General features: G+C 44.4%; 1 protein-coding gene across 5 annotated transcripts in view; it reads left to right on the forward strand.

Moving 5' to 3' along the window:
* ALKBH3 (alkB homolog 3, alpha-ketoglutarate dependent dioxygenase) overlaps positions 1-14393 on the forward strand; it is a 33031-nt gene extending 18638 nt beyond the window's left edge. For 3 of the 5 annotated variants that reach the window (XM_047878408.1, XM_047878406.1, XM_047878409.1), the window contains exons 9-11: positions 13211-13309; positions 13794-13950; positions 14030-14393. In XM_047878408.1, the coding sequence (XP_047734364.1) occupies positions 13211-13309; positions 13794-13950; positions 14030-14151 (378 nt within the window). In that variant the 3' untranslated portion in view covers positions 14152-14393. Of the gene's footprint in view, positions 1-3052; positions 3257-13210; positions 13310-13793; positions 13951-14029 lie in introns of all 5 variants that reach the window. The other 2 variants (XR_007156347.1, XM_047878410.1) reach the window with 2 other exon arrangements.
* Positions 14394-19131: the final 4738 nt, after the last annotated feature.

Here is a 19131-nt window from a genome sequence, read left to right on the forward strand (position 1 = left end):
AATACCTGTTTGATTTGAGTCAGAGTTTCTCATCTGGAAGTGACATAGAAGAATCATAAGATTTTTGTGTACTTTATTCAAGTATGCAGTTTTGAGACAGAAAAGCATATGTTTTGGGCCACTTTTTCTTTTTTTTTTTTTTTTAAACATTCAGTCTCCTCCACCCCTGCAGCAGCTGTTTGTTGTGCAGTCTGGCACTTTAGGCAGATCTCTGTAGCTGCTGCTCTTCTGAAAGCTGCCCCAGTTCTACACATTGCATTCCTCACAATTTCTCCCTGTGCCGAGATGGTGAGGAGATCTTTGTTTTCCTAAGTATGAGGGCCCCTCTGATTCATACAGTTGGCTCAGTCAGCTTCATGCATGCATCATCCCCAGGACAGACATTTCTCTCCCCTAAGAGATCCTTCTTCACTGTTCTCTAGTCCAAGCAGGCAACTCCTGCCCATTCAGTTTGATTTCAGAGTAACTTACATTTCCTTTAATGGTAACAAGGTACCTGGGGGCATGGTAGACTTGCTTGATCTTGCCGTTCCATTCATCCCATCCCTTCTTTTGTTAATTCAGTTAAAGACAGAGTGGATGGCACCATATCTGTCTTCCAGACAATATCAGGATATACTATCTCAAGACAGAAAGCTTACCAAATATACTTGAGTAGACATTTTTTAGAAACCAAGAACCTTTTTTTATTCTATCAAGCTGGGCTCATTAAAGTTTGTCTACACTCCTTGTCCCAAACCTAGTTGTACTTTCCAAAATGCATCGTGTCCCTGCTGTAAAGATTAGTCTCGTTCTTTTCCCAGCTAGCTTTAATTCTATACTGAAAAACAAGCCAGAAAAGGAACCACAAAAGCCATTTGGCAGGCTGCTATTTCTCTGTCGGTTACCATGGAAACAGTGATGGCTGAGTTGGGGGGATATTAGATAATAGCAGGAAGTTTGTGATGTGCTGGAGGTTTAGATGCCAAAAGCCTTGTTTTTGTAGCACATTATGTATGGATAAGCTCTGTCTTTGATCAGCCGAATCCTAAAAAATATCCACCTCAGGGTGACTGAGTTGAGGCAAGTTCAGCATTTCTGTAGCCACTTCTCTCTGTAACACCTTCTGAAGAATGTGAACCTTATTTGTAGCACCAGAAGAGATGGTTGTAAAACCACTTCCTATGGTGGAGGCTCTGAGAGTCCCCAGTGAATTGGAGTTCCTACTACCTATCTTGCTAATTGATTTTTTGCCCACTACTGGGAAGAGTGGAGTATGAAAAGGTCAGTTTGGTCATAAATACTGATATTTTTCCAGAACCTCAGAAGAAATGAAGATCTTAGAATCCAACATACTGTAATACTGACTAGCTTAAATTTGAAAGGTGACTAAATTACACTGTGCAGTATTTCATGGAGCGGTAACTGAACCTCCGCTTTAGCACCCCACTGCTGCTGGCCCAGTCATCCATATTGCTTTTTTTTTTTTTTTTTAACTTTATCTATTTTGAGAGTGAGAGAGCGAGAATACAAATGGGGAAAGGACAGAGAGAGACAGAGAATCTCAAGCAGGCTCCGTGCTCAGCATGGAACCCCATGCGGTACTCGTGCCCACAAACCATAAGGTCATGACCTGAGCCGATATCAAGAGTCAGTGGACAGTCAATCCACTGAGCCACCCAGGTGCCCCCAGTCATCCATATTTCTTAATCAGCCCCTCTTCGGATTACAGCATCTATTCTGAGGAGTTACAAGAAATACTGGAAAGAAACTAATAATCATTGTTCTTTCAATATATCCCTAAATGAAGTCTAGAAAGTCAGTTTTTATTTTTTGTATCTGTCACTGATGGTAAAAAGCACCTATCTTCCTCATTTATATCTTTTTTTTTTTTGCAAATGGGGTGATGATTGGTAGCTGCTTTATCGGAGCAATAGAAAAGTTACCCCATGAAAGGGACTATGAAAGTTTTTGCAATAATCAGTGAATTTTTAAGCTGTTAAGAATAGTAGATGCCACAGTGACTCTTCAGATGTGGAAAATTGGAAAAGGAAATGAGTAGTAGTGAAACCAAAATCCCAAGATTCCCTTGGCCTGTGAAATGGAGTAGAAGGGAGACTCGCAGAGGGTGAAGTGGCCTGTGGAATGGGAATGGTGACTGAGTTTTTGAGCTGCTATCTCTAGGGCTAGTTAGTGGTTTGGAGAGAGTGAGTGAGTGGGTGGGTATGTGCATGTTTGAGCAGATAAAGCTAAGTAGTTTTAGTAAGACTGAATTATCTTCAGACTTGAAATCCCATGAGAGTTGGAATCATCATTTGCTGCCTTGGGGCCTTGTCTCAGTTGGAATCCATACCCTCACTGCCACTGGGAAGAATTCACTTTTTGCCAAGGACCATCTAGTTTTATAGTGCCACCATTGGTCCTTTTAGTCTTGGGAGAACAACCTTTTCCAAAGTGATTCATCAGATTTGCATCTGATTAGGAATGGGGTCTGCTTCCAAACTTGTCTTTTTAAAACAGTGTCCCAATGTGAGAATTTTTTCCTCCCTTTGCCATACTCATAAAAACTATTCCTAACCCTTCTGGTGATGTTCTCCTCTTTCCCAAGTGCAGTTTTCATGGTAGATGACTGCTTAGCTGGGCAGAAGAGAGCTTAGTGAGTTTGAGGAAGGAGAAGGAGGCCCTACACCAGAGCAGAGTGAGCAAGCGAGGAGCAGAGCAGGTGATAAGATGGGGAGAGTAGACAGGGGCCAGATCATGCAGAGGCTCAGGAGCCTCAGGAAGGAACAGATTTTAAGTACATCAGGAAGCCATGGAAATGTGTTAAGCAGAAGAATGACATGATCTGATGGATAATTTTATAAAAGTAAGTTGCTGCTGTGTGGAGCCTGGACTAAAAAGGAGCAAGAGTGGAAGCCAGGAGACCAGTTAAGAACTTTTTATACCTTGTGCATACCTGGGATCAAGGCAGAGAAGGACAGAGGTGGCCAGGTCAATGACATGAGCTCAGAGGAACAGGGATTTTTTTTTTTTTTTTTTTTTTTTTTTTTACATTTACTTATTTCTTTTTGAGAGACAGAGACAGAACACAAGCAGGGGATGGGCAGAGAGAGAAGAAAACACAGAATCCGAAGCGGGCTCCAGGCTCCAAGCTGTCAGCACAGAGCCCAACGCAGGGCTCTAATTCACAAACCGCGAGATCATGACCTGAGCCGAAGTCGGACGCTCAACCTATTGAGCCCCGCAGTCGCCCCTGGAGCAGGGATTTTTAAGAGAGGTATGGCAATAGTGGTCTGAAAGTGTTAATGTGGATTATCTCCTGGCTCTCTGGATGGGACAGACAAGGTCACTTTCCACATGAGAAGTCTTCAGAGATTTGAAATCCTAGAGATGGCTAGGTTTCAATTAAGACAGGCAAGTCAAGGGAACGTTCAGAGCACATGAGGTTGGGGATCTAAGGGTGTTTGCTCATCACTGACTGGGAATTCCAGAGGACATAGTGCACAGGGGCAGGAAGGAGAGAGTTTGGGGAGGCGGTGGGAAAGGGGGAGTTGTGTCTGATCAGGTGATGTCCAGGAACGGGTTGGGAATGAGTTGTCTTGTTTTAATGGATGACTAGAGAACCCTGCACTTTTGCTAGTGACTGAGGTCAGCTGGATGTCAGACATGGTGGAATTTGTCCTCATATGCTCTTAGAGGAAGGAGAACATTAGTTTCTGTTTCTACAGTATTGGGGGTGGGGGAGCTCTTTCAAGATAGCAGTTTAAGTTGCATTTCTTGGAAATATATTACCAAGAACGGAATCATCATTTCATGAAGTCTTCTGATTTTAAATGCACATTCAGTGTCTCTAGAATGACTGTAACAGTAAGTGTAAAGCCATGTTTATTTTTGCCGAAATTCAGTACCTTCTTGCCCCCATGCTACCCCCCCAGTACTATGTCAACAACAAAGCTGAACAACAAACGCTGTCAGCAGGCATTTCACTCCATTTGCCTTTCAGTGTGTCCAGTCCAGAAGGAAAGGCAAGAGTTCTCATGCTAGTCTGATGTACAGTGCTAAGTTTTAGATGCCTGCAGAGAGAGCCTCCGTTGCATTGAACGATTGCCCAGACCTCCCAAGCAAGAGGTCGGGAGGTCTTATTGAACTATTGAGATCACTGGTCATCTCTGGTATAGGGTGATTGATTGCCCATACCAGTCCCTCATGCTTACTTCGTATTCTCACTCACCTCATCAGAACCTTCCATGGTAAATCAGTACCAAAAATCAGGAAAGAGTTGGGTAAACACCCAAAGATTTGTATCTGGCAAAGGAGTTTAAAACCGGTTTTGAATAGATAACCTTGTCGATTTCAGATCTTTGCTCTTCCAACAGCCTTTTACTTTTAGCAGATCTTATTTCAGAAAGAGCTGCTTTTCTTTTTAAAGTAATGTATTTCAGATCAATATTGAGGATGCCATCATTTAAAGCGTGGTTTGAGTCAGCAGAATAACTAGAGATGACATTGTCGGGTCCTAGCTTTATTCTCTTTCCATAAAAAATAATATTAAAAAATGTTACCACTGTGAACAGTAAGTCCAGCTGTGTTCTTGTATCAACACTGTAGGAACAGTTTCGTATTCCAAATACAGCTGCAAGTTTAGGTGATCCGTGAAGCAGTCTAGAAGCCAGCCAGGTTCTCAAAGGCAAGGGAACACCACAATTTGATTGGGAAAACAAGCTGAAAAAAAATCTTTAAAAAAGCAGAGAGGGAAACTTTATTGGCATAGTCATAAGTTGGGAGATAGGGCAAGTAAATGGACAGCTGGCCCTCAGCAGGTTAAGCGGCTGTAACATGGGCTAACATTCAGTTTTCAATAATCATTTCAGTCTGCAAAAAAGCCTTAATCATACTTGTCAATCAGTTCTACCATGTATCTGATCCTTGGACCAGAAAGCTGGGGAAATCTCTTTATATCTGTTACCATCTTGAGAAAACCCTGTGCTTCACTCTGCAGGCATTCTTACTTACACCTGGGGTGGTTTTGGGTTTGTTTACTTGCTCTTGAAGTACAAATTCGGGAGTAAGTTTTCTATGTCTGCAGTTTCCCTTTCCTTACAACTTAACTCATTTTTTTTTAAATTTTTTTTTATCGTTTATTTATTTTTGAGACAGAGAGAAACAGAGCATGAACGGGGGAGGGGCAGAGAGAGAGGGAGACACAGAACTGGAAGCAGGCTCCAGGCTCTGAACCATCAGCCCAGAGCCCGACGCGGGGCTCCAACGTGAGATCGTGACCTGAGCTGAAGTCGGACGCTTAACCGACTGAGCCACCCAGGTGCCCCTTAACTCTTAAAACACCTGTTCTATAGATCCACCGCACCACTTTGCTAATATACAGATACCATTGTCCAAAAAAGCCTTTTCTCGATTGTCATTCTGTTCTTCCTTGTAATACCGTATCCATCACCTCACTGCTGGAAACTCGGCCATTTCTTAGCTCCCTTTTCCTTTCCTGATCTCACACTTTTCTCATTGCTATTTCCATACCTTTTTAAAGGTTTTTCCTTTACATTCAGCCTCTAAAGTGTGGATATTCAAGATTATCTTTGATTCTGTTATCTTTGTTTATATGAGTTTTTAGGAGATTATAAACTGGCAATAGATTGTAAATGCCATATGGGCAAGGTCAGTTTCTGTCTTATTATGTCTCCAGGATTTAGCATTTTGTGTGTGTGTGTGTGTGTGTGTGTGTGTGTGTGTGTGTGTGTGTGTTATATAAGTTAATAAACAAGATTTCACTTGCTCTTATGGCTTCAACTGTTCCTTCTTTGGTGGAGTGACTTCTGAATCTCTTATCTCCAGCTTTGACTTTTATCTCACTTAGGGATCACATGTACATATTCACAGGATATTGCCACCTATAATAGCACATGTGACTTGACCTGAAAATGTAAAATCAGATTTATTGTTCTCTCAGAAAACTCCACAGTTCCATCTGCTAATAAGTCCATTTATGTTCACGATATCACTGTTCTCTTGGTCAGGTTCACGTGTAAGTTATTTTTAGTTCTTTCCTGTTCTCTTAATTGTTTTAATTCCCAGATCTTCTTAATTTGTTCTTGAATCCCTCTCCTAGTGGCCATCTTTATCCCAGGCTCTTTTTACCACATACCTAGGGTACTGAAATGTCTTTTAATTTCAATCTTTTCTCTCCCAGTTCTATTTGATGCCCAGATGACAGCTATTTTCAGGAATAGGTCACTCTCTCTCTCTCTATCTCCTCTCTTCTCTGTCCCACAATTACTAACTGAGCACCTACTATGTGTCAGGTGCTATGCTCAAATCTGGGGATATAGCAGTGAATATGACAAGTATGGGGCCTTTCTCATGGAGGTCATAGGAGCTAGACTGCAATCAAATGAACAAAGAGCAACGATCACAACTTAAATAGAAGGTGGGAGACTCTGTGGTACTGCTGGTTTGGACTAAGGTGGTGGCAGTGGGGATGAAGAGAAGAGGATGAACTTGAGGCATGATTTTGAAGGTGAACCAATAAAACTTGCATTTCTACTTTAGAGGTAAGGGTAAGAATCGAGAGTGACTCCCAGGTTCATGGCTTGAGCAGTTGGTGGGTAGCTCCTCGGAGGAGGAGGAGCAGGGACTTTTGCATTTGATTGTGGTCTTGTTGAAGGAGGATTCATAAATGAAGTTAAGAGTTCTTCTTCTACATGCTAGGTTGAAGAAGCCTGAGACTTCCAGTGGGAAGTAGGCCATTGGCTGTATAGGTCTGTGGTTCAGATGACAGGCCTGTGCTGGAGACGTCATCTGGAAATTGTCAGAATAACAACAGGAAAGTGATGATGACAAATAACAAATGTGTAGTGTTGACTCTGTGCCTGGCCCTGTTCTAAGTGCTTCATAGTCAATCTTCCAGGAATCCCATGGAGTCGATACCACTATTATCCCTGTTGTACAGATGAGGTGGCTGAAGCATCCTGTTAAATCACTTAGTCAGTGTGGCTCAGACAACCGTTGAATTGAGTTAGAACTAGTAATGTAGATAATATGGAAAACTATGGAATTGCACGTCATCATTCAGAGCAAAAGAAGAGCAGAGAGCCAAGATTGAGCTCACTGCTTTCATCGCTTTGTTTTCCAACTCAGAAGCCTTTATTTGCTCCTACTGGAACAAAAGATAAAATGTCAGCTCCTTAGCCAGACTGTCAAAGCTTTACATAATCTGTGCCCAGTCTGCCCTGGTGTCTTGCTGTTCCCTGTGTGATCGCCCCGTTGTGCGAGGTCATCTCTCTGCTCTCCCTTGCGCTCGCTCTCTGCCTTCTCATTAATGTGCTCCTCTCCAGGATTCAAGGGCCCACTGTAGCCTTGAAGCCTCCAGTGCAGAAACTAATCATAGTTACTGCATGTCAAGGGCTTCCTGAGAGCTCGGAAAGTGAGAGACAGGTTGCGGGCCCCCACTTTGTCCTTTCTGCTCATTTGCGTTTGGTTTTATCAGCATCTTCTTGGTAAAATGATGGAAAATTTTCACATAAGTAGCTCATCGACTTACCAGGATCGGGATCACTTGAAGAATCAAAGGTCTCACTGTAGACTCAGACCACTAACTCGGAACTATATTCTGCTTTCAAGGGCCTTTTCTCCTTGAGTTGGGTCGCTGAAATTAAGAATGTGTGCCTGAAGTGACATGTGTGTCCTGAGCTTTCTGTCAAGCACTACCGTGTGGAATGGCAAAGCAGGATCAAAGAAGCCCAGCAGATCATAACTGGCCTTGCTCGGAAGCTTCCAGGCTAGGTAGAATGACGAGATGTGGGCATAAAAGGGGTCAGGCGATGGGTCCCACCAGCAGCACGGCTGGGCCGCTCCTGAGGTGAACCTGGTTCTCAGACTTGCTTATGCTGCCCAGCGTTTGAAAAGAAATTGTATTACTTGCCAAAATTTATAACTCGGGAGATTTTTCATAAAAAATCCCACTTCTCATCTTCCCTGGAAAACCCAGAAAATCAGACAACCCTGAGGCAATGGTGAGCTGGAGCTGCGGAGTGGCTACACCTGTGTGCGGGCCCGTGCTCTCCCGTTCTCCGTGGCCCCCGCTCCCCACTCCCCACTGTCTTGTGTCCTACCGCCACTCCTCATTTATGCTGCCTGCTGCTGTTTGTGACCCTTGCGGTTCAGTCCCGTGCCTTGTAATTAGAACGGGAGATACTACAGAATTCCAAAAGGAGTAGAGATCACTTCGGAGAGCACGGTGGAAGGAATAGAAGCTTTAGAGTCCGGCAGATCTAAATTCAAATACTAGCCCTGCCTGCCTCCTGTCAGTCTTCTGCCTTAGAGATGTGCTTTCCCTCTAGCTCCTTTTGCTTACGATAAAATGGGCAATATCACCTCCTTCACAGGGTTGTAATGAGCGTTAGCAATGACGTACACATAGTTCCTGACATGCCTGGCCCCTGGGCAGCATACACTGTGGTTGATCCTATCCAAAAGTATTTGGAAACTTATAAAAAGAAGCCTGGGGGAAATAAAAGCACCAAATTCCAGATAGATTAAAGAGTTAAATCTAAAAAAATGTAGACTCTTTTTTTTTTTTTTTTTTTTTTTTAACCAAAAAGGAAATGTAGTTGTATGTTTAACTTCCCTCAGGATGAGAAAAGACTTTCTAAGCATAAAAACCATGAAGGAGAGCCAAAGAAAGGTCAGAGTTGACTCTAAAAGTTTTTGAGCTACTCTACGTTAAATATCATAAACACAGTTAAGGGACAAATAGCAAATGAGAAAAATATTTGCAGAAACTATGACAAAGGGTAAATATCTCACTATCTGTGGTTACAGATCAGTAAGAAAAATACAACATCCTGTAGAACAATGGACAAAGAACGTGAGCAGAGAGTTCACAACAGAATAAATGCAAACAGCAAATAGACATGTGAAAAAGTGTTGGACTAGGTTAGTAATTAAAGAACTCTCTGTTTGAATAACGAGTTGTCATTTTCCCCCTAAATTTTTTAGGGGAGGGTAAGTACTGCCGTATTTTCCTGATGGAATTAGAAATTTCCACATCCATCCATCCATCCATCCATCCTTCCATCCTTCTTTCCTTTCTTTCTCTCCCTTTCTTTTCTCTTTTTTTTTTTCTTATCAGTACCGGCATTTTAAAATCTCAGTGTCTAATAGTATGTTCCTTACTGCTATATTCTTAGGCACAGTGCCTGACATAATATAGGTGGTCAAAAAATATTTGTGAGTTTGAAGAAGGAAAGATATGTTCATATAAAGGAATATTATAGAACCACATTTGCGAATACTGTACCTTTAAGATGTAAACACATGCTCACAATATAATGATAAAAATGTAAAGTGCGTAATTATATTTATACAGTGTTTCCTGGGCATTCATTGCATGAATTCTGGATAATAGGATTATGTTTTCCTGGTACTTTTCCTCAGTCATTCCCATATTTATTGATATGTGTGATAGCATATTTCAAAAGGGCAAGACCACATAATCCTCTTTATAGAACTTATCAGAGAGTAGGAAGGCAGACATTGAACCAGTAATTCACAAGTGTGTCGTTTACTTCAGTGAACTTGTGTTACTCTTACAATAGGAAGAAAAACTATGCTGCTGCTGATTTTCAAGCATTGATGGTTGCTTATAATTTCTAATTAGGATGAGAAAGGAGCGATTCCATGAAAACTCTATATAGAGCTTGTAAAATGTGAACTTAACCTTTCCAATGGAAAAAAAAATGTTGCGGTTTCCTGTCTGTTGGATAGTTAGTAATGATAGAATGATAAATACACCCAGATTTTCCCCCCTAAATACATTTTTCTAAAGGAAACTAGGGGGGCTTGTGTCAGGAGGTGGAGGTGAGATTGTAGAACTTTGGGAGGGCCCAGAAGACCTTGGGAATCCTAATCAAGTGTTCAGATAAACTGGCTGTGCTTGGCAAGGATGGAGGGAGAGTGTTGATCATAATTAATATAGAAGTATATATTTTTTGCTTTATCTGCTTGTGAAGTTTTGAGTGTGTGGAAAACCAAATCATCAACAACAAAACCCACCTTGTAGACTGATTATAACCCTAAATGCCTCTTTTTTTAAGTAAGCTCTGTGTCCAATGTGGGGCTTGAACTCACAACCCTGAGTTCAAGAGTCGCATACTCTACTGACTGAGCCAGCCAGCGCCTCTAAAAAGCCTCTTTTCACCAGGGTCAGGGATGGAAAATTTTATCCTATGCCATGGTTTTTTTAGGGGTGTTTTCTTTTTTTTTTTTTTTTTTTTTTCTTTTGTCTCGAAAAAAGACCTAAGTAAATCAAAAGGGTTACAGAACCATTGTTTTGGTAACTTTACCATGCCTAATGGTCTAAACAGTCTGACTGGTGCTTCCAGTGTTGCTCATCCATTTATCAATTTGTGCCTTTATGCACTGCCGAGTGAGTTCCACTGGCCTTTTACGTGCTTCCTGACTGGAAGAAGTCTCTGTGTGTCTTGGTTAAGTTAAAGAGTGGCTCTGGGGTCTGTTGGCACTCTGGCCTCAAGAAAAGAAGAAAGCATTTGTGAGCTCTGTGTTGCTTTGGTAGAACCCCTTGCCCTCTTTTCTATCTCCTTCCGCAAATTAGGAATGTGTTTTCTGAGCCAAGGGATTGGAAGGAATAAATAACAACTAGCAAAGTAATGACATCACCTCTTTCAATGGGTGCACTGGGTATCATTGTCTCTTTCAGAGACTGGTTAAGAGTAGCTCCATGGGGCGCCTGGGTGGCTCAGTTGGTTGAGCGTCCGACTTCGGCTCAGGTCGTGATCTCGCGGTCCGTGAGTTCGAGCCGCGTGTCGGGCTCTGTGCTGACGGCTCAGAGCCTGGAGCCTGCTTCAGATTCTGTGTCTCCCTCTCTCTCTGCCCCTCCCCCACTCACACTCTGTCTGTCTCTCTCAAAAAGTAAACATTAAAAAAAAAAAAAAAAGAGTAACTCCATCCCCGGGACACCTGGGTGACTCAGTCGGTTAAGCAGCTGACTCTTGATGTCGGTTTGGGTCCTGATCTCACGGTCTTGAGATCAAGCCCCGTGTCAGGCTCAGTACAGACAGTGCAGAGCCTGCTTGGGATTCTCTGTCTCTCTCTCTCTGTCTCTCTCTGTCTCTCTCTCTCTCTCTCTCTCTCTCTCTCTCTCTGCCCCTCCACTGCTCGCACTCTCAATCTCTCAAAATAAACATTAAAAAAAAAATAGTAGCTCCATCGCAAGTGAAGGATCACCCCCTTCTGCTTTTATGTACAACTAAAGGTTATATTGGAGGTAGTGTATTTAAAATCAACTTGAGGCTTTTTCTCATTTGAAAAATTCAGATCTTAGGAACATTAAGTGAAACGTGGCTCTGTTGAATATCACTTTCTATCAGTGCTGGTATTTTCCCCTTGCATCTGGAATTCTCTCTCACTTGTTACGTCTATCCCTGGTGCATGTTTCCAGGCAGAATTACAGTGCTCACCCCGTCTCTTCCATTGGCCTTGGTACTCCCTCTTCCCTAATAATGTTTTTACTGTTCTAAGAGATCTTCGTCTCAGAATTGTCTTTGTGTCTGGCTCAGTGTCTTTCCTCTCTACTTCATTTTTCTGCCCTGTCCTTGTGTCTGTGCTTGAGTTATAGATGAAGATTCTGCTGCACTCCCTGAGTGTAGGGCACTCCTCCTGTACAGGGCAAGAGGTCTGCTCCTAGCTGTGTTGAATCTTGATTTGGCAACTGACTTTACAGCCCAAATCAAGGAGCCCTGAGCCCTCTAATCTCATGGCCGATGCACTCCCTTCTGATACCTTTTCTCCAGTAGGACATACATTTGTGGTTGGAATCCTTTTTTATAGAGAGCCGCTCAGCTTTTTTGAGATGCAGCTGGGCCACCCGAGAACAGGGTCACCTTCCCACTGCTCTCTGATTGGCTGACGGGTCAGAGGTTAATGCTTCACGCTTACTTGCTACTGAAAAAGAAAAGGTGCAGGCACAATTAAAATCAATCACTGAAACCAAAAGTTAGGTTTAAACATTGCTTTTATCTTCTGCCTGGAAAAGTTATGACTGTGCTCGACAAAGTCACTGCCAAGGGTTGGGACCTAGAACTTAAACTGTTTATGCAAGTTCATTATTGTTTTGATTTTGATTTTCCTGAAGGAAATCATTGTAAATAGTTACATTCTCCGAAGCACTCCTGCAATAATAAACATAAACACAGTATTGCAGTGAAATCAATCCTGCAGCAACCTAAATGCAGTCCCTTGCATCCGAAGTGAAGCAGATGAATGGGTGGATCTGCCCAGAACGGAAGTGGAAAGATCAGGAAGGTTGGGTCTCAGCTCTTGATAAGCTCTTCGTTGCTGTGAGCACGGAAGTTGTTAAACGCACCCCTTTGTCGGCTGCGAAGGAAGAGTGACCCCCACCTGTTGGCTGTTTCGCAGGCCACTCTGTGAAGCTTCCATCAGAGGACTGGACATGAATGGACTTTGAGCTCTCTGGAAGAGAGGGGCAATGGGAATACAAGGCATTTGTATCCGAAGTGTTGTGATCTGTGCTCTCAGGCTTAAATAGCCAGTCTCAGTTTGCAACACTGTTCTGGTCAAGCCAGAGCTCCCTTCTTTAAGAAAATCCTGCTGCTGACTATTCTGGAAAGAAACAAGAATGTATCTCCAAGACACCAGAGGAGCTATAGGAAGAGTTGTGACTAGTTTAACATAGGTACCAATTAATGAATTATCATAACTTCTGAAAAAGCAGTGAGAACTCATCATACCACATCTTGTTTAAAAGCCTTGTTTTCCACACTATGTCAGAACACAGAGCATGGCATAAAGCAGATGTAAGGAGTTCTCGTATGAATGACTTAACTTCTTCACAGGCCAGAATGGGCTGTTCTGCATTTTAGATGCTGATAATAATAGCTGGCACTTATACTGTACTTAATATGTGCCAGTCTCCAAGGAATTCACACGTATTCGATTGGTGGAGGCTCATAACAGCCCTGTGTGGCAGGTCCTGTCATCATCCCCATTCTACAGATGAGTAAATTAAGGTACCGACGGTGACGCAGCTTGCCTAAGGCCAAACAGCTGCCAAGTGACAGAACCAGTATACGAGCCCCTATAGTCTAGCTGAGTAGAGGTTTGCATTTCTTGACCATCGTCAGCTTCTCTTGCGTCTTGATCACACCACAAAAAATGTAGTGCAATGAATGCTGTTTTCTAGGAAGAGAATGGAGACTACACCTATGTGGAAAGAGTGGAGATACCCTTGGATCATGGGACCTTGTTAATCATGGAAGGAGCTACACAAGCTGACTGGCAGGTGAGAACATGCAAGTGATTTGGATTCACTCCTATGGAGGCAGTGTCCTGACAGCTTGTGATTGTTAATTTCTGTAACAGATGTGGTGAAAAGCAAGGTGCTTTTATTGTGAGCGAGAGGCGGTAGAGTGATGTCATTATCAAGGAGTTTTGATGCTACTGACAATCAGAACGGACCTCTGCGGCAGCAACGTGCAGCAGAACTTTCTGTGACAGCATCTCTTAAGTCCCCATGTAGTAGCCTCCAGACACACACGACTATTCTTCATCTCTTGAAATGTGGCTAGTGTGTGGAAGGACTTAAGTTTGAATAGCATCAGGTAGCCAGTGGCTAGCACATCACCTTGGGCCGCACAGCTCCATGGCTCAGGCCAGACCGTAAAGCAAGGTCATGTTTAAGGTGTGTAGGGTCACGTAAGAGCACTTGGCACGAGAGTGGAATTTCACGCCTGTCTTTGGTCTCAGCTGTTTACATGCTGTTTTAGAAGATTGGGGGAAATGGCAGGAAGCTGAGAGGAAGAACAGGTAGAAGAGGTGAAAATACTTCACTGCGAGGGCGCTGGCCAATCAGAGCAATGGTGGTGGGGGAAGTGTTCTTCAAAGAAGAAAACCTTTCTCCGCAAGACTTCCAAGAGCTCATTGGTACTTACGGGGGTCGCGGGATGGGGGTCCGTCTCCTCATAAATGTGTTTATGTCAGAGTTGTCTGTGTTTCCATTTAGCATCGAGTGCCCAAAGAGTACCACTCCAGAGAACCGAGAATAAACCTGACCTTTCGGACAGTTTATCCAGACCCCAGAGGGGCGCGCTGGTGACGGGCGGTCTTTGTGAGGAGCTCTGCTGAGACTGAGCTGAGACTCCCACCCTGAAGAGACTTCCAGAGGCTGGTCCAGCTGATCTCGCGGTGCAGCTGCTTGGAGGGTGAGGGTGTGGGTTGCTTCCCAGCTTGGAGTCCTGTTAAACGACAGCTGGCCTCTCCCATTCACAGTATGCGTACTGTGGGGACAGTGCTCCCTGCTCACATCCTGAAATCGTACACGATATGTTCTTTAGGCAAATTAAAAACTGCTGTGGCTGTGCTCACGAGTGATTTTGTCCGTAAGCAGTTTTTCTCTTGCCCTCCCTGCTTCACTGGAAGAAACGTGAATGTGCTTTGCCTCCAGGGTAAATCCGCATGTGTTCATTCCTTGTGACTTGTTGAAATAGAGCCACAAATATGTGTCAGCGACTCCGGAGCCCCCGCAGGCCCACAGCTGCTGAGACCCAAGCAGAGGTGGCTTCTCAGAGCTTTGTGGAAGGCTGCCCTGACTCCTCAGCATCTTGGCTTGTGTGCTTTTGTCATGGAAAGCTGCCTGCTCTGGGAGCACTTTATTTAGTTGAGTCTCTTTCCTGGGACACAGACAGGTTACCGGCCTCTGAACGAAGAGTGGAGGCCATGTTCTCTCGCCCAGCCATCTTCAGGCAGCCGCCTGGGTACTTGTCACATGAGAGAAAACTGTCCCTCAAAGGCGGAAGTAGGTGAGTGATGTCATGAGAAATTTAGGCTGAAGAACAGCAAATGTCCTGCTGGTGACAGCTGTCCCACATAGATGAATTTCCCCTAGAGAATAACTTGAGTCATTTGAAGCCAGATAGAAGCGGGAGCCGTCCTACGGGGATAGACTCAGTTACCTAATAGTTGTCTTTACTTTGAGTTCCAGGGGCCCTATGATGAAAATTTTCTTCTGACTCAGTGCTGTCTTAGACACAAGTTCCCGAGATTCAGCGCTTAGTCCATGATGTCACCAGGTTCCCCAAACAGAACAGAGTGGCTGCCCTTTATTGCATCATAAAGTCACATGTCTTCTTGACCTGTTGACTTAGGAGCACTGTGCCAGACTGATTCCAAACCAAGATATGGAGAGATACTTGAGAGAAAGAAAATGGATGAAAACAGGGCAAGAGAATTAGAGTTTCCCTAGCTGCCTGTGGGGAAAATTTACAGAGCCTTCTTGCTTTTGATCTTGTTTCCAAGATTTATGGCCTCTGTGATTTTGGTGAAGTGCCAAAGGCTGGGCAGGCTTTTCCCCCGAACTCAGATGTAATACCGGGCCTGGCCAGGCCCTGTTCTTTGACAGTCTTTCTGGCTTCTTGCGTTGGGGTTCTCCCCACCCCATTTTTTAAATGTTTCACATGTGGATGGCTCCTTTTTGTAAAAAACACTAAGTGCTTTATAAAATCTGGGCATTATAACGCACTTTTCAGTGAGGGAAATACAAATCACTGTAAAAATATAATAAAACCTCTGATCCCTAGCTTTTTTCTTTAAAAAAAAAATTTTTTTTTAATGTTTGTTTATTTTGGACAGAGAGAAAGAGCATGAGCAGGGGAGGGGCAGAGAGAGAGGGAGACACAGAATCTGAAGCAGGCTCCAGGCTCAGCTGTCAGCACAGAGCCCGACGCGAGGCTCAGACTCACAGACCGAGAGATCGTGACCTGAGCCGAAGTCGGACACTCAACCGACTGAGCCACCCAGGCGCCCCTCCTAGCTTTTTTCTTATTAAACAAAATCTGGCCAGGGTGGTACAGCCAGCTTTGGTTTTGAGTTTGATGCATGACATTGGGAAATTCCTCTTCCATTCCCACAAACGAAAGAACTGGCAGATGGTTCCCAGCCTTACGGCATCCCTCCTAATGGGTCATGATCTCCCCTTGCGTCAGCTGCAGATTTGATCTCTTCACTCATCGCTGCCATGTCTGTCAGGGAAATGAATTCCTACTCGACAGCTGACAGCCTGGGCCACCACCTGGGCTTCTTCATCTGAGAGCAGCAGTCTTAACTTTTGTTGCTTGCTGTCCAGTGCTAGAGTGCTAGAACTGCCTTTTTTTTTTTTTTTTTTTTTTTAACCACTAAGATAATGTCCCTTTTGAAATGAGAAGGTAGGTACTTGCCGTAGAGTTAAAGTATAGGGTTTAGGACTGGGACGGGAATTCCAGAACCTGGCAAAGGTTGCTCAGTCACTGTACCAACTTGTTGCTGTATTTTCCTGGCCGTAGATCTTAACTAGGAATTAGGGGGAAAACTACTTTGCTGACATTACTTATAAAGCAAGAGGAAGCAAATGTAACAACATGGCATGAAGAAAAATAGCTTGAGTTTTTTGCTTCCCTTTTTTTGAGCTTTAATAACCTGCTAGGCACTGTCCTGGGAGCTTTTGATACATAATCCCTAATCCTCCCCACAGCCCTGCAAGAAAGACATACTATTTCCATTGTAGAGACCAGGCAGCTGAGCCCCCAAGAAGGGTTAAGTGATTTAATAGGACTTGTAAGCAGCAGAAGCAGAATTCCAACCACAGGTGAATCCTTAAACTGTGTGCTTTTTCCTGTGCCGTCATGAATTTAGGCTGAATGGTTTACTGGGCATCCCTGGGAGCCGGAGCCTCAGGGCTTGCCCCTGCACAGCTGGCCACCCAGCTCGCCCTGGTCCCCTGCTGGCAGAGCTGACTGCCAGGCCACCCTGTTTGTCCTCTGGCATTCCGGTACGTGAAGGCAGGCATCTGTAGCTCATCTCTCTTCACTACTAGCAGCTCCTGGTCAGAAACCATCCTGCCAACTGGACTAATAATTGGCCATTTAACTAGGGAAGTTCTTTTTGGGGGGACAGAACCCAATTTCTGGCAATTTAGGTAAATTCTCATCCAACCTTCCTGCCAAGTGACCCAGAACAATGTTTCTTGGTCGTATCCCAGGAAACTCTCTTGAGGTAGATGCATGGTCCCTTCCACTCTTCACTCTAACCTGTGAGTCCAGCTGAGGGCTCTGAATGATGCCCAAACTCAGCATCAGGCTTCTTCATGATACTTCCCGACAGCCGTACTCCAGTCAGCAGACAGCCCAAAGAAACGGGTCAGGTTGTACACTAAAAATGTCTTGACAGGGGGCTCCTGCCTGGGTGGTTCAGTCAATTAAGTGGCCAACTCTTGGTTTCGGCTCAGGTTGTTATCTCATGGTTTGTGAGTTCAAAGCCCTTGCTGGGCTCTGCGCTGGCAGTGTGGAGCCTGCTTAGGATCCTGTCTCTCTCTCTCTCTCTCTCTCTCTCTGCCCCTCCCCTGCTCATGCTCACTCGCTCTCTCTCAAAATAAATAAACTTCAAAAAATAAAAATAAAATATAAAGATGTCTTCACAACAGGCAGCTTGCCTCAGAGCACAGAACTTGCCTCAGAACACTGTACCCCCAGCCTCAGATGGTATCCTTAGTACTGAAATCGCTATCCGCATTGTTGACTAAGCCACTAACTCAAACGGCATTGACTGTTGCTCATAAGTTCGGATCACGGCTCACAAACCTGACATTTCCTCGTGCTCGCGTTCTGAGGCCTCCATGGCTGATATGACCTTGTCCTCGTGCGTGGCAGGTCTCTCTGGGCCTGGTCAGTGTGTGGCACCGTCTCCTGAACTGTGTCATGGCAAACCCCTCAAGAGCTGAGTGGGTTCTGCACTGAGCAGAATGCCCTGGTTGGGGGACTTGAGAGAAGTCCCTGACACATGATGGGTGCCTGCCCTGCTGGGAATATTTCTTTCTTGAATTTTGGCAGCTTTTACTTGGCTGCAGATTATCTAAGACCCGCTTTGCCTTTTCTGGTCATAGTACTTGTAAACTGTTGAATCTAAAGTCTCGATGGCTTTATTTTTCTTAATGCCTTCGAAAAAGCCGGATGTTTCAATAGTGATGCATTCTGTTTGTTTAAATCGTAACCTCTACCTGGTTCCACCCACATGCTCTCCTCAGGAGGACTTAGTCTGCAGCTGTCCCCATCGTTCCTCCCCATTATCTCTTTGGAAAGAACTCTCACAGGAGATCCCTGTCAGTTTTGTGCTCCTGGAATCCATTCTTAAATATGGTGATTCCCGTGTCTGAGGGTCATTGGGGAAATGGCATCGATGTTTGTTTATTAGAGCAGAACACAGACTGAGGGTGCCTTTTCCAGCTGGCTTAGTTGCTACGCCCATTTAGAAGTGCCTTTCCAGCCTGTGAACAGAGCCCCATGTTGGGCTATTTTTTTAGTGTTAGAGCTGGGCGAGGAGCCCAGTGTCAGAGAGCCGTGTAGGAAAACAGGACAAGTTAGGCAGGACATTTGTAGCCTGCATCACCAGAAAGATTGCTTTCTTAGATAAGCCGACTCAGAGCCGACCAACGTATGTGTGACAGCGTTGTCATTACAGTTATGTCTGTGCTGTCACTCCCCCTCATCGTACAGGTGATGTCACACCCCCTGAACACCAGGGACGGTCCCTCTTCTCGTGGGCCTCCAGAATTTGTGGGCATGTTCAGGCAGGACCCTGGCCTCTGACCCCACTAGCTTTTAACTCTGGACACAAATTATAAGTTTCTGAATGGGAAGGAAAGTTGAAAGGTAAAACCCAGAAGGGAGTGTGCAGACTGTATGTGTATGTGTGCGTGTATGTGTATATACTGTGTTGGGCCTACTACGTCCCTAATTCTGATTTCTTCCTAAATGCAATCCTAATGAGGTGGTGGTTTTGTTTTTTAACCAGATAGGGAAAAGTGTACCTAGAAGATTGGTCAGATCCTGATACCTGGTGTCCCAGGGTGGGCTGGAAAAGGCCTGCAGGGCTAATTGTCAGCTAGCCTTCTGTGTTGTCTTTGGGCTTCCTCCACCTCGACCCTGGCTCCAGGCATGGGGGGAAGAGCCGCAGTCAATGTCTCCTGGGGCTGGGGCTTTCTTGGTGCCTTCACCTGGAAGCACTGTAGAGATGCCAGGAGGAAGTGTGGGCCAGCATGGGGCTCTCAAGAGGGCTGGGTGATCAGGTTGCAATTAG

Source organism: Prionailurus viverrinus, chromosome D1 (assembly GCF_022837055.1).
Source record: "Prionailurus viverrinus isolate Anna chromosome D1, UM_Priviv_1.0, whole genome shotgun sequence".
Taxonomy (NCBI): domain Eukaryota; kingdom Metazoa; phylum Chordata; class Mammalia; order Carnivora; family Felidae; genus Prionailurus; species Prionailurus viverrinus.